The sequence below is a fragment of the Manacus vitellinus genome, unplaced genomic scaffold (assembly GCF_001715985.3).
Source record: "Manacus vitellinus isolate BGI_N305 unplaced genomic scaffold, ASM171598v3 scaffold_16_pilon, whole genome shotgun sequence".
Taxonomy (NCBI): Eukaryota; Metazoa; Chordata; class Aves; order Passeriformes; family Pipridae; genus Manacus; species Manacus vitellinus.
The window spans coordinates 16,289,865-16,312,583 of record NW_021939189.1 but is presented as its reverse complement, the minus strand read 5'-3'; the positions used below and the strand labels follow the sequence as shown (position 1 = coordinate 16,312,583).

At 46.8% G+C, this 22,719-nt stretch overlaps 1 protein-coding gene across 1 annotated transcript in view; it reads right to left on the bottom strand.

Moving 5' to 3' along the window:
• Window positions 1-22,718, bottom strand: part of BBS4 (Bardet-Biedl syndrome 4) — a 35,252-nt gene extending 12,534 nt beyond the window's left edge. The window contains exons 1-7 of the mRNA XM_029958812.1: window positions 22,699-22,718; window positions 21,173-21,195; window positions 7,393-7,472; window positions 4,164-4,227; window positions 3,306-3,417; window positions 2,681-2,753; window positions 1,074-1,127 (exon numbers count right to left, since the gene is read on the bottom strand). Of these exons, the coding sequence (XP_029814672.1) occupies window positions 1,074-1,127; window positions 2,681-2,753; window positions 3,306-3,417; window positions 4,164-4,227; window positions 7,393-7,472; window positions 21,173-21,195; window positions 22,699-22,718 (426 nt within the window). The remainder of the gene's footprint in view (window positions 1-1,073; window positions 1,128-2,680; window positions 2,754-3,305; window positions 3,418-4,163; window positions 4,228-7,392; window positions 7,473-21,172; window positions 21,196-22,698) is intronic.
• Window position 22,719: the final 1 nt, after the last annotated feature.

The window sequence follows — 22,719 nt, the reverse complement described above, 5'->3', positions numbered from 1 at the left end:
TTCCCTAAATGCCCTTCCAGCAGTGAGCATGGACTGCCAAGTGAAAACCCCAGAGATGTGAGCAGGTCCCAGTTTGGAAGGTGTCAGTGCAGACAGCAAATCCCAAGTGTGAACCTATACTCTAGAGCTTTCTGTTTTACAGGGATGTCTCAAACAGGGAATGCAGCTGGGGTTTGCTGCAAGGGCCACAGCACCCCACCAGGAAGAGCAGCAGGGCCACACTGGAAACAAAAAGGTTCTAAATGCTGTTTTTTCCCTTACAAACCAGATCAGAGGCAGCTCAGTGCTCACCCCCAGCACTCAGGGGATGGTTAAGTGAGGAGCATGCTCAGACTGGGAATATAACTCCATTTCAGCTTCCAAGAAGTCCTTTGTCAGCTCCAAAGCTAATGCAGTCCGTGCTGCCCACACTGCAGCTGTGCTCTTCTGTGACTTCTGCTCCAGGCTGGGGGCAAAGGGAGCTTCAGACACAGGAGCAAACCCCTTCCATGGAGGAAAAAAGGTGCCTGTTGCACCTCCAGCAAACCAAGCCCAAAACTCTTCCCTCTGAATCCTGCCAGACCCCAGGGGCAGCAGGTTTCCTTTGGGAACTCTCCTCACGAGGTGGAGCAGTTTGAGTTGGGGAAATGGTTTGGGGCTTTACCACCACACTTCTTGCTTCAGGAGGATGGATCTGGATTGCTGCTCCCACAAAGCCAGCACTGTTCATGGGTCTGGCTCTAAAAGGCTCAGAGACAGAAGCAGCTCTTGTTGGAGCACAGCTGGTTTTCTGTCTAGTTTGAGGTTTCTCAAACATTCCGTTTAAAACCAGAAATGCTCCCTGAAAAACCCTGAATTTCAGAAAAAGCCTCCTGCTCTTCCACAGGCTCCCTTTATCCAACCCCACTGACTTGGAGCTGACTCAAAGTAACTCAACAGACAAATGGGAACAGAGACAGCTCACAAACCTTTGATCCCAGAAACAAACGTTGAAGTAAAAAACTTCCTTCATACCTATGGCTGCAAATGACCCACTCCAAGCTACCAAAGACTGTGAGATTTCTGGGATGCTTCCTGCTTCCCATGGGCATTACCTTGTTGAAGTGTTTCAGGTACATGTAACACACACCCAGGTTGTGGCTGATCTCCTGTTTGAAAAAAGAACAAAACCAAATCAGCACAAGGTATGAAATACAGAATCTGACAGCAGTAACAGCACTGACCTGGAGCACACACCCCTGTGCCTGCCCACACCCTTCTTGCTTTGTAGAGCAAGTAAACCTATAAATTCAAGTTCAGGCACCTCCAGAGAATAAGTGGGATTGTACACAAAAGATCACAGTCCACTGAGACAAAAAACAGAGAGACAAATCTCTCTTCAGAGAGATGCGAAATTCCTCTTCAGAGAACAAAGAGCACAGACTGGTTTCTTCCCCATGATGTCACTCTCTCAGACTAGGGATGTTGCCCTTATGGGTGGCTCTCAGTCCAGCTGTACATCATTAGGATATGCACAATGCCCAACCCAGTTGGACTAAACTGGAAGATGTGCCTAAAAATTAGGCAAATCAGAAGTTGAGCACCAGAAGGGCTGATATCCCTCTGGCATCCCAAACAATTCTGCACAGGGTAGGAAGATCCCTTAGGGATCCTAAACACTCTGGTGACACTGCAGGGACTGTCCATGCCTCTCATTCCTCACCCACAGTTTAACAGAAAAGCACCTGGCACCTTCCCCATCCCAGCACATCTTGGGGAGCTGAAAGGCAAGGCCCCCATTCCTTGTTTCTATCCTGGTGAGCATTTCATTGCTTCACCAGCTCAGACAGCCTTGACCTTCCACAGGAAACTCTCTTATTTCCCCATTAACCCCCCTGGAATGGTGTTTTCCTCCATGCAGCCTCTCCAGCTGTGTAAGACAGTACTGAGCAATGACTGCTGGTTGCTGCAGCTTGCAGAACAAGGGAAGAGCACAGCCTGGCTCTGCTTCCAGTGCTGAGCCAGGAATGGGGAATAACTCATCAAAATCCCCACTGACACCTGCCTGCTGGGTTGTAAATAGGGTTACAGGATGCCAAGCACTGCAAGGAGCTTGGTGAGCTAAGGGAATGCAAGTGGGAAAAAGACCCAGAGCATATAAGGTTTCTGAGTCGTCTGGCACAGGGTAAGTTGAAAAAAAACCAAAGATATCCCTGTATCCTGAATTTTACACGTACCGAGCAACAAATAGATGAGCTCACATATTGCAAGCCTACCTTAGAAACACTCCTGCAGGCAAAACAGTCACCTGCAAAAGGCCCTCTCACCCAGTGTCACACCTTTCCCTTTGCAACTGCTCTTCCTTCTCTGTCTTATTATATAGCAGGGCTAATTTAATCATGGCTGCTGTATTTTCAATCATGTTCTGCATCACAAAAGCTTTCCCAATTACTCAAGCGAGTTTTAACAACTGAGGGTTTCAAAACACTTCCCAAACTCCCCTTAACATACAGCTCTGGTTACTGTTCAAACTGATATCTGTAAAGCTCAAACTCGTTGCTCAATTCTCTGTGGCCCAAGACGAGGTGTGGGGCTTTGCAGGTGGAATGGTGCCTGGCTCCTGTGAGCTAAACCAGGCTCAGAGCACAGGCAGTGTGAGCTCACCTTGCCTTGGGACAAGTTTGCAGCTCCTACAACAACCTGCAGCTCACTGGACACTCACCCAGTCCTTCTCATCCAGTTTAGCTGCTTCATTGTACACTTCAATGGCTGCCTTGTGCTTCCCCAGGAGAAACCTGCAAAAAGGATTTCAATTCTTATGTTTTCCTTGCTTTCAGACCCTGCTGTGCAACCACTGTCACCTTTGCCAGTGAGAAATGATGCTATTTGCTGGTTCTCCAGAGAGCTGCAGGAGAAGTTTAAAATCTCAGCAATCTCAGCACTGCTCCCTCTCAGGACCAAGGTCACCCATCCTGACATTCCTGGAGATGCAAGGAATGAATTCCCAGACTCTGCAGCCTGCCTTTGTCTCCAAGGAAAGAGACCTAACAGAACATTCAGAGACAGAAGGGGGTCTGTAGGGCAGGTTTGCCCAGCTCAGGTCAGCACCTGTGGCTGTGAACTAGAAATCAGTGTCACCTCTCTGCTTAAAGCCCAAAGAAGAAGAAAACACAAAATCAGCCAGGCAGATAAGAGGGATTCTGCTTAAAGAACAACCCATGCTTCTGGGAGCCAACCCAAGTGTAGATAAGGAGGAAACATGTCTGGAATTAAGCAGCCTGGAAGAAAAACAAAACGTGGAAGGTCCTGGGTGGCACATCAAAGAGAAACAATAAAACACCACTCACAGGGATCGTGCCACCTGCTTGAGGTTGTCGGCGCTCCGTGGGTTCAGAATGGAACATGTCTGGAAAAGTTCAAGAGATTCTTGAATCTTCCCCTCCAAGCGAAATATCAAAGCTGTAAGACAACACAGAGCAGGCAAATTAGTGCAGTATCTGCAGGGAAAACGTCCCTCTGACAGCAGGGAAAGAAGGGGGGATATGGATCTATTTTAGCAACGCTCCTTTGGTCCTTCCCCCTCCTGCAGCACTCCAAGGAGATGTGTCTGAGGGCAGAATGACAACACAGGCAAAGGACTCTGCCTGCCTGCAGGAATTTGGGGGGGCAGAATAAAGGCTTGAAGCTTCAAACCCTGGGCAATTCCTTGTACAGATGCAGTCTGGATTTCTCCCCTCCCCAGATTCTACAGAGTGTCTTTGGCCAGTAAATCTCTGCTGTCCTCTCCACCACAGCACTTGGAATTGGAACGCCACATTTTGGGGGACGTTTTTTAGGGGACAGAGGGCAGGGCAGGAAGAGGAATTCTATCCTTAGAAGCAACAGTGAGACAACAATCACCTGAGGTGGGGATCTCTAAGAGAAAACATACAACTGTAACCCAGTCAAACACACCCCAAGGCACTGAAGGGCAAGAGCTCACAGTCCAAGGAGGGATCAGTGACAGAGAAAACAGAAAACCTAATCTGCCCATTTCATGGGAAAATCCCCAACTCCAAAATTAGATGGAGCAAGCAGGGGAAAAAAACCCAGATATCTTTTACTCAACAATTTTATGTGTTTCCCTCACCTGTTCCCCTTCTCACTGTTCACTCCATCTCAAATCAGGGGGGCCTTACTTCAGCAAAATGAACTTCTGGACGTACCTTGGACGTAGACAGCGTATTCACAGAGCCCTTGGGACTCCTGGAGCTGCTCCTTGATGACAGCCTGGAAGGACAGGAGTTGTAAACTTGCATCATTTTAACAGAGATTTGATTTCAGTCACAGAAACCACAACCCCACCTGTAATAAGGGCACTGGACTGTGACTGGGCCAACCCCAGGGTGCCCAGGAGAGCACTGTGCCAGGAATACTGTGGCCCTCTCAGTATTCCTCTGTTCATTCCTATTCCCAAAGGTAATTAGATACTGCCTGGGGAAAATGCCACGAGGCATGTCTGGAAGCATCCTCTGCTGATAAGGGTTTCTGCTCCAGGCCATTTGTGAAGAAATAAATTGAATTGGAGCAACTGCAGCTGAGTCAATGAAAGCCAAATGAACAAATGAGGAGTGCAGGGGGGGAAAACAACCTGATGGAAATGTAAATTCCTGCTGGCTGCATCCATGCAGCAGCCAGTCTGGGGTGAGGGTGCAGTTTGGATATAATCTATAGTCACAGGTGCCTTGAAATTATAAAACTGGTCAAAAACAGTGACTTTTGGGAGGATGAACACTCTGGGTAGGAACTAAAGGCATCACTTCTGCTCTGAGGCTCCACTTTTGTGCAGAAGTGGAGGAGATACAGGGAGGGAAGAATAATTCCTGTGTGAGCAGTAACATGGTGCTCATCTGGCACTCCAGATGTGTGTGGTCAGTCCCAGCATCCCTTGCCTCCCAGAGGGATGTAAGTGAAGGACCTGAAAACCAAACCTCAAATCCAGCACATGGAAGGAAAACTGTTATTGGGAAAGTTATTACTGAGAAGATACGAGTTGAGAAGAAATTATTGAGAAGATGGAAAGTTATTACTGAGAATCCTCACTTGGAAAAAGAGAGGAAGGAAAAGGAAGAACAAACCCAGGCTGCTCTTCCCTCACCTGCATCTGCTAATTTATCTACATCATTTACAAAGTGCATTATTACAGAACTCAGAAATAACCACACATCTCAATTTGGATACTCTGTATTGCTCCATCTGCATAAACCCAGATTCTCAGAGCAAGAGAGGGCAACAGAGAGCTGTCTTTTACAGAGATCTGATTAATTCTATAAACCCTAAAAAATCCTACAGTAAAAGGCCTTGAGATGAGAAATATGATCTGTAATCTCAGCTTTCTCCCCCCCCACTTTATTTAAGCCACAGGCAGAATTTAGACACACTGGCAGGAGACCAACCAGTCCCTGTGTGATCCCAGGGGATGCTGCAGCCCCAGGCTCTGTTTGCACCTTGCTGGAGTGGCCCTGAGGGGGTTAAAATCAGTTCAGTGCCTTCACGGGGGAGTTGATGTTGGTAAATAAACAGCTTTTAATGGCCTTCTTGAGCTCTGAAAAATAGGAAAGCTTTTAAAACCAGGTTAGAGAGGGAGCGTTTCAAAGCACTGAGTGGGAGAGACTAAAATTATTTAGCACCACAGGTCACTTGTTTCTTAACTGGGTGTTAAAAGAAATCTAATGGATTTTAACAAGTGCCCAAACTATGCTGTAACCAAGATGTTCACAGCAATTTAGGCCTTGGGGGACACTGCCAATACCTCTCTTGGTTTTGAAGGCATCAGCCCCAGGTAGCAAGTTTGGGAATGTCTCTTCTTATCACATCTAAGGGCATCCAGGTTGGATCTGTAACCCCAGGTAACAGCAGGGGGGGAGACAGACACCCCCCGGGGGCAGCTCAGCCCTCCTAGAGCTGAATCACCTCTGGAGGTGCCTCTTGCTCCCCAGGGACTGATGAACCATCCTGGCATGCTGAGGTTCCTGTCTTTGGGACAAACCCAGCCCTCTGAGCACACAGCCCTCACATCCAGGCGACAGGAGGGAAGGTCATTTAACCTGCTGTGGTCTGCTGCCAAACTCCTCCAATCTTGCTGCAGAAACCCTGGTTTGTGAGCTCTGAGGAAAAGCTGTGCTGCCTTTTCCTTGGCCAGCAAAGCTGGCCTGCCAAGCAGAGGAGTATTTATGGGCTGCCTTCTCTCAATCTTTCCCCCCCTATTTTCCTTGCTTCCCTGACCTATGAAGACGTGCAGAAGTCGGTGTTGCCATTATATCACCCACTTGTTATGTCCTCTGGTTTCCTGAGCTGCACATACTTTTCTTTTCTGTACTCAGTGACTCTACCAACAGTCAACTTACACCAAAATAATCCAGCCAGATAACAAAAAAGGGAAACAATTTTCTGTGTAGAGGACTAGTCCAACTTTTGTTTATATCTGTTCAAACCAAGATCTGAGAGGAAATCACTGTGCTGACAATCCAACCCTCTGGCTCCTTTAATTAAGAGCAAAATGCATTTCCTCAGCCTGTCCCTTTCCTGAGCACCCCCAGGAGCTCTCCAGCAGAGAGACAAGTCCTGACCAACCTGGTGTTTCAGAAGACAAAAAGTCTTTTCAGATCTTCTTTGTACATGACAGAATCTGAATGTGAATTCATTGCCCTCCTCCTGCCTGGTGCTGCATCATCTTCATGCCTTCCTCTTAGAATCATGGAATGGTTTGGGCTGGAAAGACCTTAAAGCTCCACTCATTCCACCCCCTGCCATGGGCAGGGACACCTTCCACTAGACCAGGTTGCTCCAAGCCCCATCCAGCCTGGTCTTCATCATCTTCCATAGCTCAGATTCATTTTATCAGGAAAACACACTGTTTAATAATAATTTGCCATTTCCTTAGTCGATGTACCATTATAATCCCAAATAAACAACCACTTCCAAACCCAAGAGGAATTAAAGGGTGCAATGGATCATGTGTAAAATGAAAGAATTTTGCCCAAGGGTCAGCAGGATATTTTTTATTTACACTTGGTGGTAACGTTTTCCTCAACTGGAGTGTTTTTCAAGCATCTCTGTAGTACCATCCAGAGACCTGTGCTGTGGAACTGAGTTATTATCAGCTTGGAAAACCCCATCCATCACTTGGAACAAGAGAGGTTTGCAGTTTTTTCAATTTCTCCACTCCTAAAGACACCCTGAGCTCACAGATTGCTCCAGAGAGCTGCACACATGGATCCTGAAGGCAGCCAAGGATTTGAGAACATTGGAGTAAAATTTTACTTGTATTTTCTCTTGGTCCCCTTATTCCAAAAGAAACAAGGAAAGAGGATGCTTTGAAAACTGTCAAGAAAACTATTATTTTATAACACCAGTAAAATAATTCCCCAGGGAAGTCCCAGAGGCAGCTCTTACCTTGCACTCCTCGTAGTCCCTGCGGACGTAGAGCAGGTAAATCAGCCAGTTCTTCCTCTCCAGGATCGGCAGCTCCGGTGCTGAACATGTCAAACATCCACAGAACACAGGGAATCAGCCTGAGCAGCAGAGGACCTGGGAGAGAGATTCCCAACCACCCCAGCACAAGGCAGCTAATTGCAGAAGTGCCATTGCAGCGGGTGGTGCAATCAGTGATTTCGCTGGAAGGCTGGAATGTGGAAATCCAACCAGGGTCTGGGTTTATTTTACTTCTCAAACTGGTGCAGAAAATGCCTTGTCCAGGACAGACACTAAATAAAAGCTCTTAGCAGAAAGCTTCCACCAGGTCTAGTGGAAGGTGTCCCTGCCCATGGCAGGGAGTGGGAACGTGATGGGATTTAAGGTCCCAACCCAAACCAGCCTGGGATTCTAAAAGGCCTGAGGCATCAGCTCCTTCTGGAGCAGATCCTGGAGCAAACAGCTCCAAGCACCGACCACGCACACATTTTAATTCAACAGCAATGCACACATTTTAATTCAACAGTATTGGATTTTTTTCAGATATGCAAGAAGCAGCATGGAGGAAATGAGTTGGACTCACTTCTTGAAACTGGGGCAGAAGAATCAAAGGTCTTCAGAATAAATTTCTGGGAGTGAACGAGCAGGAAACGGGCGACACACACAAAAGGAGACGTGGGAGATGCTGCCCGTCTGAAGGTGTGAATAATTTAAAGGGGTCAAACTCAGTTCTTTGAAACTGTGAAGGGACTATGAAAAATGATAGATGTGAGCTCCTGTGAAGCTCCTGGCACAAACACGGGTCTGATGCAGTGGAGGAGGGAGCCTCGTGCTCCGGCACTCACGGCGCAGAGCTGGCAGCAGTAATTATGGCCCATCACGGAGGGATGTTGCTTAGCGATCCCCACGCTGGGCTTACACGTTTAACTCCCTGCTCTGCATTTCATTAGGGCTGCAAACGCATCGCCGGGCCCGGTGGCTCCGGTTCAGGGGCGGCGGAGCGGTAACCATAGCAACCGGCCAAAAAAACTCCCTTTGCGAGGCAACATCGTGACACGAGTGCGGAAGCAAAGCAGGGAGAGGGCTGGGGGGACACAGCACTGGAACACCTGACCCCTTTGGAGCACGGCAGCCACACACACACAGGCTCCAGGAACCCAGAGGAGCTGGGATTTGGGGGGGTCAGGTGGGAGGAAGAAGAAACTCTGCAGCTGGAAGGGCTGCATCACATAGAGAGACATTATCGTGTTGTTATCTTCTGGAAAGGCCGGGCTTTAATCGCCTCTCACACACACATCAGGCTCTCCCCCACAACCAAACCAAGCCCAGTAACACTGAGGGCTCCTAAAACCAACTTGGAAAAACATTTTGTAAAACTTTTCTCATTTTCTGGTATTTATTTCCTAAATTCCAGAATATGGAGTGAGATGTATATTAGAGCCGAGATTTCAGTGTGCACGCCAGCAATTTGAGGTCAAATACCTTCTAACCGAGGTTCAACTACCCTAAAACAAATAGAAAACTCACAGTCCAAACAAAAAAGTAATCCAAACAAACACAAAAGTAATCCAAACAAAGAAGTAATCCAAACAAAAGAGCAATCCAAACAAGAGAGTAGTGCAAACATGCTAAGCTTACAGAAATACACGGATCAGGGATCCAAACGTTCCCAAACTCTGCTCCACTGTGGAAAATCCACATTTTTGTAAGTAAGGCATTTTAATATGTGTGTTCACAGATCAGGTTAATTGATTTCCAATGACTTTATGTTTTGCATTTGTCCTTCTGGGAGTGAAACCATGAAGAGAAGAGTCCAGAGGCTGCCTGAACAGCTACAGATGGGTTGAAACCCCACTAGTTCACCACACCCTGGAGTGCTGCTGCTCTGAAGCTCATTAGGGGCTCCCTAATTAATGAACACATTGTAGTGACCTCCCCTTGTAAGTTGTTATGGGTGCCAGGGTTTGACAGAACTTTCTTTTCCGGGGAACAAGGCACTTGGGGTGCTGGAAATGCACTGCCCCATCCCTGGAGGTGTCCAAGGCCAGGTTGGACGGGGCTTGGAGCAACCTGGGATAGTGGGAGGTGTCCCTGCCCTTGGCAGGAGATGGAACTGGATGGGCTTTAAGGTCCCTTCCAACCCAAAAACCATTTTTATGGAAGCAGCTGGACTTGTGTGCCCTTCCTTCCTGGCATCTCCTGGTGCCAGTCTCTGATACGAACCACCAAACCTGGCACACCTGGGCACTGCCCACCTTCTGTAAGCATGGATTTAGGGGCAAACACTGCAAACCCTATTTAACCACAGACACTCCACTAACAATCCAAACTAAAGTACCCATCAGGACTTTGTGCCTACTGATGCAGCTTCAAATTAGAAAATCCTGCAACTGTCTGAAATAGGGAATAATCAGAAGACCCTCCAGATACACCCTAGGGGTTCCCAAGCATCTGTAACCCACACCTTACTGGGAGGTTAAAAAGCACCATTAAAGGTTAAAACATGCACCAATGTTTAGGGCTAAGCTAAGAGGACAGAGAGTGGATGGAAGATTGGCTGTTTAATTCCTGAAGGAAAGAGTTTTTTCACACTTACAAGACAAGAGGGACGTTATACTCCACTCCCACACCACAGAAATGCCTGCTGGGAACAGGGAGGGGAAGGGAAGGAGCCAGTGAGTGCTGAGAAGAATGTCAGGATGCAAAAAAAAAAAAAAGGGTAAAATCCAAGGAGCAGCCTAAAAGTGCTGGGATGGAGAGAAAACAGAAATCAAGACCCACCACCAGACCCAGGAGTGAACAACGTTCACATCTGTGGAGGTAAACCAGCTGTGCTTCCCCCAGTGATACTGTGAGCTGAGGATACCTGTGGAATTGGGAAAACGTGGTGCTTTTATGCTCCTAAAACTCATTTGGAAACAGCAACAAACCTGACTGAAGGGGATATGTACCTCCTTTTTTCTTTTCTTTCTCCCCAAGACAAGCAAATTGAAAACAGGCAAACAGTTCTAATGATTTTCAAAACAGGTGTCTATTGATCATTTAAATTTGACCCAGGAACATATCTGATCCCCAAAAAATGGCTGTGGGAAGTAAAGGTTTATTACCAGGCTCTTTAATCTATCGAGATGCAGAAAGAATTAATGGGAATTATTGATACACCTTTCCAGAGCCACAACCACCCTACCTGCATTTCTGATTTCCCACAGAGCAGTGGGATACCTGCTCCTGGTGCATTTTCCTCCCTCAGGTTTGCTGCCCCAGCCTGCTGAGAAGGGCTGTCCCAGTGCAATGGGTCACTGCATTTTCCTGAGGAAAAGGGAAATACAAATCCCTATCTATTTGAGACTCTGGCTCCACAGAAAGGGAATAAAACACCTTCCTCAACTCATGGACCTCCAGGAGTCTCTCCTACGTCAGTGCTGGATGAAGACACACTTTCCTTTGTCCCCCCTGGCAGAGCCCTCACAGTAACCCAGGCACTGCAGGGACACAGGTTAGAAAATGGTAGTTTAGCTCATTCTAGCAGTGAAGAAACAAAAAGCCATCATTTTCTGTAAATCAATCTGCCCAAGGGCCAGTGCAGGAAAACATAATTAATCCAAAAAAATTGGTATCTACAACGAAAAGAATTTATAACTTGCATCACTGTCTTCTGGCCTCTCTTTTGTGGGATTACACAAGTCCTGTGCCAGGGAGTCAGGCACCAAATGTATGATTAAATACCTCTGAAGTGTGTTTTGATTGAATTCCAAAGGGAATCCATGTGATCCCCCACCTTCTCGCTGGCCAGTGATTGATGGCAGGAGCCACTTCCAGCACTGTGATTTTTCTTCCTGACAGTGCTCCTTTAAGGGAGCCACTGGAGCAGAAAGCCCGACAGAATTGGGTGAGATCATCAGGTTTGTATCTGTGCTGCTCTATCATCACTCTTCCCTTTATTCATCCTCTTATAGATTTTCTCAAAGGACTGAAAAAAATAATAATGAGAGTTATTCCTTTTTGTGTAAACCTCCCTAGGAAATTATTTTGTGCTTGTATCTTCATATTGGGTAATTACAGCTTAGAGATGAACTATCAAACAGTGGGGTTTAGATTTAATAAAAGGGCTTTAAAACTGCTGTAAAGAGAGGAGGGAGGAAAAAAATCCACTGAAGGCTCTTATCAGATTTCGTGGGGGAAAAATTATTGTTAAAGCACCAGCACTGAGAAGGGGCTCAAGAATATGTTTTAGTCTCATCATAATAAAAAAAACAGATCAGGGCCCAGCCCTCCTGCCACCCTGGGTTATTGGAAAGGGTCTCAGTCCCAGTTCACTCCAGCTTTGAACCCAACCTGCAGCAACCTGAGCAAGAGCAGCAAGAAGAGCCTGAAGGAGCAGCACAGGGGCAAAAGACTCAAGATGACACAAAAAAGAACCAGTTATCAACCAAAATACACAGTAACATATAATAACATATGGCACAGGGAGAGGACAGAAGAGCTTCAGAAAAATAATTAAATATAAGTGTTTGAATTTTTCTTTACCCTGCAGTAGCCTCACGAGCCACAGTCTGGATCCATCGTGGTGGGTACCACATACAGGGGAAAGGTTATCCAAAAGGACTCAACTGTCCCTTTCCAAATTTTAATGTAAAATTCCATGTTGTAAAACAGCACTAAGCACAGAGGTACTTTCAAAGCTAACGAACACAGAGGCAATGCCTCAAGTCTCTATTGTGACATTTTGCTGTTGAGGGAGCTGCACCAAAGAAGAATCTGGTAAAGACCATCTTAGAATCTCAGAATGGGTTGGGTTGGAAGGGACCTTAAAGCTCATCTCGTTCCACCCCCTGCCCTGGGCAGGGACACCTTCCACAGCCCAAGTTGCTCCAAGCCCTGTCCAACCTGGCCTTGGACACTTCCAGGGATGGGGCAGCCACAGCTTCTCTGGGCAACCTGTGCCAGGGCCTCTCCACCCTCACAGAGAAGAATTTCTTCCTAATATCCAATCCAAACCTGCCCTCTGTCAGGTTGGAACCCTTACACCTTGCTCCAGAGAAGCCCCAGCGGGAAGCTTGGCGGTGGTGAAGGCAGGAGGGATGGAGCTGATCAGCTCCCACCATTAGGCAAGGCTTGTCCCAACCCACAGCACCTGCACTGGGTTGGAGATTCATTCCCCATTTTCAAGTAATTCCGGGTCATTGGCTTCTCAGCAAACTCCCAACAGCAGGAAGACAACCCACTTGTCCCTGCAGCATCCACAGCTGAGAGGCAGCACATGGAATTCCCTCCGGACTGACCCCCACCCCAGCCCTCATTCCCAGCCCAGCTCCCCGGGGATGTGTGCTGACACTACTGCCAGGGTTGCCATCGTTTCCACTCCCAGGGCATAGCTGTGGTTGCAGCCCACAAGGAAGCTCTGTGCTCTCACATCCATGTTAAATAAACCTGGATGGGGGGGATGAGCCCAGCTGTGCACGGCTCCTCTTTGCCTCGAGCTTCGCCAGCTGCCAGCGCCGGGAATTACGGCACCGTGAGTAAATCCAGGGACAGGGAGGGGATGAGCATCTTCTGAACAAAAACAACACTAGAATAATAAGGCACAAGCTCAAATGGCTTCTACAGAACAGCTCAGCGCTGCCAGGGAAATGTATTTTCCAGAATAAGGTATGAAAACGGACAGAAAGCATTTTTAAGCTCTAACATCAATCTTTTTATCGAGATTTAAAACTAACAGACTGCCTTGGTGTGAGAGGAGCAGCCTACAAATTCCCAGCACAGCCAAATTTAACAAGAAATCCTCTTCCTTCCTCACACTCTTTCACTGAGACTGTGGCATTATAAATACATCAGAGCTTGGAAAGAAGCACAGGAACGTTGCTCTTCCTACGCCCAGCTCCATCCTTGAAAATGGAGCTGTAATGTATTCAGAACTGGGGAATAATGAAAAACAACCCCAAAACCAGCCCCCAGAGGAGGCTCTGGGAGCTGCATTTCACCCACCGTGTGTGAGTGAATATATATGTGAGAACACAGGTATTTGTGTGCACAGATACCTTTAAAATGGATGCAAACAACACCAACAAAAGGAGCAGCCTTCTGCCGTAGCTGTTGGTTGCTTAATCCCTTTCCCTGTGTTCTCCCGTTTGCAAGTTGCTGCTGGAACACCTTTAAATCAAGCCCTAAAGCCGGGTGTTTGCTCGTTATTTACAGTGGGCTGGGGTTAATAAAACCCCTCAGACACAGCCCGGGCTGGTGAGGGGCCGTAACTCATCCCTGGGAGCTGCCTCCCGTGGATTAATAGCTCCCCAGGACGCAGGGAAAGCTGGAAGCAGGCTGGAAAACAGCAGTTTAAACAAAACAAAACAAAACAAAAAAAAGCACCATTTCTGACTCTCCACCTCCCCCTGCAGGAAAATTAGCCAAGGATAGATGGAAAATTGTATCTTAAAGCTGATTTATACACCAGGGCAAAGGGAAAAAAAGGGCATTTTCTCTTGTCACTTAAAACAGCATAAATCTCAGAGTTGCTTGCTCAGATTTCAGTGGGTTTTCTGATTTAGGGCGTTTAAAGTTCTGAGTTACTCCAAATAAAAATGGTTTTCTTTACAAGACAAATACTTACACTGATTATTCAGTTAATTTGCCTTATTAATAGGATTCACTATTCAATTATTTGTCTTCTGCTGTGTGCTGCTCGAGTTCAACCTTCAGGTGAAGTGGGATGATCTGTAAATAAATGCACACTTGTGATCCCCCTGGACCTCCCAGTGCCACAGTGAAGTTCCCAGTGGCAGAACCAGTTTGGATACTGGGGAATCTCTGTGAGCAGCACGAGGCTGGTGAGACCCCACTGCCACCCTGAATCCATTTGGGAAGGGGTGAGACCTACACACATTAGCACAAGTACATTATCCTGATCATTACCCCACCAAACATCTGATTCAGGCTTGATTCAAGTCTAGAATTTGATTCAAACACTGGGGTGAAATTTAATAACAGTCCTTTAAGAAGGAAGTTGAAAAGGTGTGGTCTTCTTTGCTTAAAAAATGAAAAGTGAAAGTCTGTTTGCTCAAGCCAATTTTGACCACGAGTGCTGAGCAGAGATGTGCTCTGAGCAGAGGAGAAACAAAAAATAGGGAAAACCCCCAAATCCAGGCTCTTCTATAGGAAGTCCCTGTCCCTGAGGATGCAGACACTGCACCTGGAGATGCTCAAGGACCCAACCCTGGCATGGCATCCTAACTCTTGTTTTCTCCATTTAAAGCATTTTTCCTGCCTGATGCCTTGTGCTCCTGTAGGCAGGACAGAGGCTGAGCTCCTTCCAGGTGCCTGTTTGCTGATGCTGTTCCCAAATTTGGGGGGCAGAGCACACCCTCGCAGAGGGCTCTGGAATGAGATGCCTCATGAACAGCAGAGGTGGTCCCAGATACTCCCTGCTGGCTCCTCCCTGGCTCCTCCCACAGCAGCGCTGGGATGGGAGATATTCCCCCTGCAAACTGGCTGCAGGCATTCCCAAAATAACCAGCTTCTCATTAATTCCAGCATCAGGAGCACGGTGGTTTGGGGATTTCCAGTCTAATCCTTCCTTTGGCTTTAATTCCCGTGCTTAGTCTTTCTCTGTCTACAGCGTGAGGTACTTCACATGGAAATTGGAGCTAAAAGCAAACGTAAGGAATTTGTAACAACAGCTTTTCCTCTTAAAAAGCAAAATAAAATTCCAACAGGGAGAGGACCACAATCCAGCCACGAGAGTCTTTGAAGCTTCCCACTCCAGGGAGAATAACCCCTAGAACCTCTCCTCAGCTCACCCACTGCCAAAGAATAGGATAGTGGAGCAATTTTATAAGAATATTGATACACAAAAAATATAGAAGCTGCTCTTGCAAACACTCCAGCACTTCCTACCACAAGACCCTATTTTTTTGAGTTCTTCCAGCCTTGTTGCCTGAGGATGAAGTTTCCCAGGTGGGATGTCTGTCCCAGGATGAACACTTGCCTGGGCACCTTCACTCTGCCCTACAGCACGAGTGTCCTCACAATACAGTCTTTAATTACACAATCCCAGGAGCACACCAGGATTTTCACTCTGCCTGGTGAAAATGAATCACAGTCAGGCAGGGAATGAAATTGTTGAGAAATATAAAAAAATAGTGACTAAATCCCAGGGCTTCTGCAGCTGGAAACATGGGTGGGAAAGGGGACAGGCCCTGGAAGGAGTGAATGGAGATCTTTTATTTAAAAAGCCCTCAGTGAGCTGGTCCTCGTTCAGCAAGTGCCATCATTCCTGTGCCATGGATCCTGTTGGAGAGCTGGGCTAAATCCAACAGGTGATTATATCACCAAAGACTCAGAGGCTCAAATTCCAGTTGCACAGACAACAGGAATTCTGACTCTTGAGTGAGATGCATCTCCTTAAGTGGCTGGAAATTAAGATGGTGACTTGCCTTGGGCTTTATCCAAGGGAAAAGAGAGGAAGAGGCATCCTTGAGGAGAGATTCATCCCGAGACATGTGGCTGGGAGAGGTCAGGGAATGGCATCAGGTGGGCTTTGCACTGACTAAACACAGAGCACAGCTGATGTGCTGAGCCTTGTTCTACATCAGAGAGATCTCAGTGCAGAAAGACGAATCCCACCCTTCCTAAATTTGTCACTATTTCTATAGAATTATTTTTAAATTCACACCAGGAGATGTCATTTTATCTGTAGGCAGCACACCAACAACCTGGAGCTGAAGGCTTTAAATCAAAAGACACTTGCCTGGCACCAAGGACTTTCAAAAAAATTTCAGAAAAATGAATTTACCTGATTTTAAAATTGGCTCTGAAGTGTTCCCTGCTGTGCTGCCTGCACAGGATTCCCTGCTCCTGTCAGCACAGATATTAATGTACACACACAAGAGGGCAGAGCCGTGCTGGCACATTCCAACTTAAATATGACCAGTTCTTTGCACTGCAGGGATTACTGGGCTGTTATTTTGGGGAGAAGAGGATGAAGTGAAGGATATTATACAATTTAATGCTAATCCATTTTTTTAATCTCACTGTTCCAAACTAACAGCTGCATCAGATCCTGAGCAACACACACACAGAGCTACTCCCCACTCACCCGGAGAGATGGAAACACCCAGGTCTCTTACATAAAACAGTGATGTAATTACCAACTAATCTATCTTAGAAACCATTTTCTTCCCACAAGGTTGGAGGTTCAAATGGGCTAAAAGATCTTGGCTCACACGTGGCCAAATGGAAAGGAGTGGGTATGGGCAGATAAGGGGCTGCACCGACCACAACATTCCCACCAAGGCCTTTCTTTCTGACACACTTAGAAGTATTAATTAATTTAACTCAAGGAGGTTGGTTTTATCTGGAGTTCTCAGGCAGCTTCACTCTTACAAGTTCAAAGGCAGCTTTGAAGCTGGCTCACAGAATGGATTTATATTGATTTAAGGAAATGTATCAGGAATTCAGAAGTGATCAGCTCTGCGAGTGCACAGAATCGACCCCTCGGGGTCAGGAGCTCCTGCTGCTCAGAGTGCTCCAGCCACTGAAACACTCACAGAACCCCTCAAAATATCTGCAGGAGCAGGAGGGATCCCCACTGGCTCACCTGGGTGAGCAGGAGCTGCTCATCAAGAGCCACTTATCGACTTCTGCATGATCTGAACGTTGTTTATTATCCAAGAGCCACGCTTTGAGATTGTTTATCATCACCGAGTCACTACCCACCAAAGGGAGCTTTACTGCCCAGCAAACAGGCAACTGGTTTTTACTGGAACCCACTGACTCCCCTTGGCTTCAAGGAGGAGCCCACACCCCTCACTGCTCGAGCAGGCCAAGCAGTGCATTGCAATGTATCCATTTCTAGGGTATTTTTCATTTTTCACTGAATGCCTCCAAATGTTTTGTTAACCGAAAGCCTGCAGCATCCAAAGCCTGTCACTGGATATTAGGCCAAGCTTGTGGTTGATAAATGGAAAGAAACAAAAGCCAAAGTGCTTTGCCAAAGGTCACAGTTAATTCCTTGCTTCAAACCCTAGAAAAAAACATACCTACAAAGCATCCAAAAAAATATCCCAGTGCCCAGGCCTGGGAGAACACTTAATCCCTGCTAATACTTTTATAGGATTTTCACTTTGAAAATTATCTACCTGACCCTTCCTTGGGTAAATGTGGAGGTGGTTGGTGACAATTCAGAATTCTCCTTCACAGCCTAATGGATTTCTATCCCAAGTTCTTCCCAGTGATTCAAGTGAATTCCATTTTGCCTCAGTGTATTTATTATAGTGTGTAAATATGTAGGATTCTACCTTGTCATTAAAACACCGTCACTGCAGCTCACAAAATCTGAGGTCTCACCTTCATGTAGAAATCCAAATGAATTTAAAATGGTCCCATTAACCTCTGAACTGTTACGAGACAAACATGAACTCAGAACTTACTTTCTCAATATGTTTTTCAGTGATTAAGGGAAATAAATTCAAGTAATGCTCCATAAAAATCAACAATACAAGCTGGTCAAAGTGTATCTCTGCTCCTATAAAACGACTTGATTTGCCTGTGTGGGAAAAGGAAAGTGGAAAGATGGAACACAGCCTATCTCAATTCCAAACCAGCAAAGCATTTAGGAAAATATCTGATTGATTTAAAATGCAAGAGGGAGATAAAAAGCCCATCCCAGCAGGCTGACATTAACTCCAGATCGCTCCAAGGAACAGAGCTCCCTTTATTCCCCTCAGTTGCCTCGGGACAAAATATCAACGCAGGCAGGGTTATGGATGTTGATGGAGCAACAAAGGGAATTGATTTTGGGAGCAGCTCTCCCCGTGGGGAGGAAAGGACAAACTAATGAATGGGGTTTGCTGCTCCTGTGTCACCCTGCTGAGCAGTGCCTGTCACCACAGGACGCTCCGAGGGGGCATCACCGGTCCCATTAATTCAGAGTGTGGGACGGAGAGATCCCAAACCCAGCTGCTGTGTCCAGCCCCTCCCGCCACCACAGCCTGCTCCAGAACCTCTAGACCTCCTTCAGCCTCTCTGAACACTCACACTCTTCCCTCTGGGCTGACCTGCCTGCAAGCCAGACTCTCCCAAATCCCAGCCTTTTGGGCTTTCACAGCCCGGCAGCCACACGACGGTTCAGCCACTTCACGAGCCAATTCTGCCTCCCAACTCAAAGTTATTGTTTTAGGAGTTATAAAAATAGGTTGTTAAACACTGGCTCCAGGTTTCCATTTTTTCCCTGGCTCACGGGCAGGATCACAAGAGGAAAGCAAGGAACAGTGAGGGGAAGCTGCTCCACTCAGGTTCAACAATATTCAACGTATTCTCACCTGCGTCGGTGAAAATGTGGTTTTCTGGCTAAAGCAACAAAACCCACGCCTGTATTTTGTCATTCCTATTATTTCTGATGACTCTGAGATCCCATTCTCAGAAACACACATTTAATACCTCACTCCTACCCCATACAGACACAGACAAGCTGAGTGCAGCAGCATGATGGTTAAAACAGGGCTTCAGCCGTGACTTGGTCACACTCTGCCACCCCTGTGTACAACCACAGCCAGAGTTATTGCCCCATTTGGGCACAAACTTCACCCACACCAAACTGCTCACAGCCAACCAAGTTGTGCCACGTGGTCTCTGCATTTCAGGCCTGTTTGCATTAATGTTGGGTCCAGAAGACATTGATACTGGAGCTTTATCCTGCTTGAAAACACAAAGCCAATACAACAAGGCAAATTGTTGCAACAGAAAGTGGCCATTCAGTGTTTAAAAATGTCAGTTTAAAATAAGTTTAGCAGCACTCTGCTGTTCAAACAGCACTGATGTAGCCTGGCTCCTTAAAGTTCACCGTAATTCTCCTCAGCCAAACTAAAATAGGATGAGATATTTAATTAAGATGTTCTAGGAAAATCCTATTAAAAAAAAACCCCACTGTCATGGGGAAAAAGCTGCTATTCTTTCCTGCCAAATTCCACAAAAACATATACAGCATTCCCTGGCTCTCCCTCCTCCTCTCTTCCATGCCCCCAGCCCCTCACCCACGCACACAGGACACTGTTACATCACTCCTAGTACAAATCTTTTTGCTGCCCTCATTTCCCAGAGATTAACCATCAGGCAGCTCAAATCAGCTTTCCTTGCTGCACTAAAGTCAAATATTAAAAGGCAAAGCCCAGAGGCTTCCAAGGCATTTCAGTGGGAGCAGCCTGAGGTGTGCCAGGCACTGGAGATGCCTCAATTTACCTGAAGAGACAGAAGAGAGAATTACAAAAGTCACAGGCTGGATGACTTTTGTAAGTCACTCCAGTTTCCTTGGAGCCAAGAGCTGTGTCAGCACAAAAGGGAGATCCAGAGACACAAATAGCTGGGACTTGCATGAGGCAGAACAAGGTGGGGGATATGGAGGGTGAGATCAGAACCATCACCTTCACAGGAAAGGATGGAGATGAACCATCTCCCTCAGAAGCCAAACAGCCTCACAGGAACTGGTTCAAAGTGACCAATTTAGAGTAATTTCAGAGCAATCCTTGCTCTAAAGGACTTGACAGCCAAGACAAAATAACTTTGGGGGTTATTTTTACTTGCACACAGGCCCGAAGCAGCCCTGGGCAATGTACCAAAGGGGCCTGGGATGGGGCTGAGACCTCAAGTCCAGGACAGCCACACTCTGCTCAAGGGCTGGAATTCTGCTGCCAGGAATTCAGGGAGCCTGAGCTCCACAAAACAAAAGCAAAGTGGCTTTTCCAGCTTCCCAAGGCCTACATGCAAGAGGAAGAAATGTCAATGTAGTGCCCAGTTGCCAAACAAGCTCCTTTTTGATGCCAGCATTATCCCATGGCAGTCAAGGAATAGGGAAGATTTCCTCCCAAAGTGTGCTCTGACAGGCACATCAGGGCAAAGGACTGAGCTTTCCTGAATGGGATGGACGGAATGGAAAAGGGAGCTTCTGGCTGGCACTGGGAGCATATACTCTTAATTATAATGTGAATTGATGGGGCCCTCTGGACACTTGAGAAAGGAAAATGAATTAAAAACCAGCCCAAAGCTCAGCTCAGGTAGGCACAGAGGCTCTGCAGGGCTCAGGTGTGTGCAGGGAAGGGGAGCACAGCTCAGAGCCCCAGGGAAGGAAACACTCCTCGTGTGCACTGGGACAAGTCACAAGGGAAGGGGGGAAAGGAGGGGCTCCAACACCAAACTGTGCTGCAGGATTTACCAGGTCCCTCACAAAACAGCAGGATTTGGTCAAGTCTTTTGAACCAACAGCTGACATTGTTCCTGTTCCACTTCAGATTCAATCAAGATTTCAAACTGATTAACTCGTTTTCAACATGAAAAAAAAAACAGTAACAACAAACAAAAGCAAACAAACAATAATTAAACCCAGTCACAACTTCAAATTTTGGAAAATGTGACATAAAACATTGAAAAGGACACCATGTCAGCTTCCTAAGATCACTTCCACAGCAAGACATCATCCTGAAGAACCCAAACTCAACAAACCCCTGTTGTTATTTGAGAAGAAAAATGAGTATCAAACTCATCAGCAGCCCAACAAGTAAGTACACAATAAAAAACCAGTCTCACAGATTATAAGCAAACATGATGCAGGCTATGGGTGCACTAAGTCAGCCAGGAACAGCACTGAGCTCACAGAGACCCTAGGAAAATATTGGTATTCAGCAAACTGCAGTCTAGACAGTCTCCTCTTTTCCCAGAGGACATTTATTTCCTCCTAGACAGCTGCACACACTGTAAAAGAAATCTTAAAACCAACCTGCCCAAGAAACACAATCATATCTTCAAACAAACCTTTCTTAGGCCGAGGTTTCGGAGGTTCTGTAGCCGCCGGCAACGAAGGAACCTGGAAAGACAGAAAACAGGAGCACTAAATACACCAGGCAAGGCTTCCTGGAGCTCTGCTCCAGAAAATAATCAGAAAGGACAACTGGCAAATCCCAAAAGAGAGCATAAAAATAGCAGCATTGCTGCTGGACAAACTCTGCCCTGCCAAGCAAGGATGAGAGTTCTGTTCCATGGGTAGATTGAATCGACCCCCCTCACTGTGCAGCTCATTCCCCTTCTGTGGGTTCACTGCTGTCCATCAGCATCCTGGAAAGGCAGCATTACCTTGCAAAAGAGCAATACCCAAGCATTTAAGATGCTAATTAGAGCTCACACAGAAAATAAGTAAAAAAAACCCATTTATTATAAAATATTTATGAAGGTAATTAGAGCAGAGCTGTTCCTGGGGAACCCCCCGGGCCCGCAGGGGGTGAGGGCAGCAAACCTCGACCTGCAAACACTGCCCAGAGCTCCCAGGCCATGGAAGATAAATGCACTTTTTACCATTTCCTTACTTTGCATCAAAAATCAAGCCTTCCCAGAAGAGAAACAGGATTACACAGGGAAGCACTTTTATTATTTACTTCAATATTTGGGGAAGAAACACTCCTCACTCCTCTTCCCCAGAGACAACACAGGATTTCATACACCTGTGTCTCCTCCCCTCTCCTTAATTAACAATCTTTTAAAGCACAGATTCAGTCAATCCTTGCTCCTTGCAATGTTTTGGGAACATTTTCTGAGTGAATATTTTCACACAATTCCCCAAAGCCAAGCACTCATTCCTCAGCAGCAATAACCAGCACCAACCCCTCATTTTTTTGATCTGTTAAAAAACCTTTTTTTTAATCTGCACCCATCAATCCAATTCTAAGTCCTCTCCCTCAGCACTGTTGAGACTTCCCAGCAGTTTCTTGTATTTCCTCCTCACCTGAGTTACTTTCTAGTCAGGCTTTTGTGCAGATCATTTCTAGACACACTGAACAACCCAGGCCTGGGGGAATTCACAGCAACCACCCTCCAGCACAGAAAATCGTGGAGTGGTTTGGGTTAGAAGAGACCTTAAAGGTGATCAAGCCCCACTCCCCTGCCATGGGCAGGGACACCTTCCACTAGCCCAGGTTGCTCCAAGCCCCATCCAACCTGGCCTTCAACACTTCCAGGGATGGGGCAGCCACAGCTGCTCTGGCCAACCTGGGCCAGGGCCTCACCACCCTCACAAACAACAATTCCTTCCCAATATCCCATCTATCCCTACCCTCTGGCAGTTTGAAGCCATTCCCCCTTGGCCTGTCCCTCCAGGCCCTTGTCCCAAGTCCCTCTCCAGCTGTCCTGAAGCCCCTTTAGGCCCTGGAAGGGGCTTTCAGGTCTCCCTGGAGTTTCTCTTCTCCAGCTGAACACCCTCAGCTCCCTCAGCCGCCGCTCCTGGTGCTCCAGCCCCTTCCCCAGCTCCACTACCCTTCGCTGACACGCTCCATC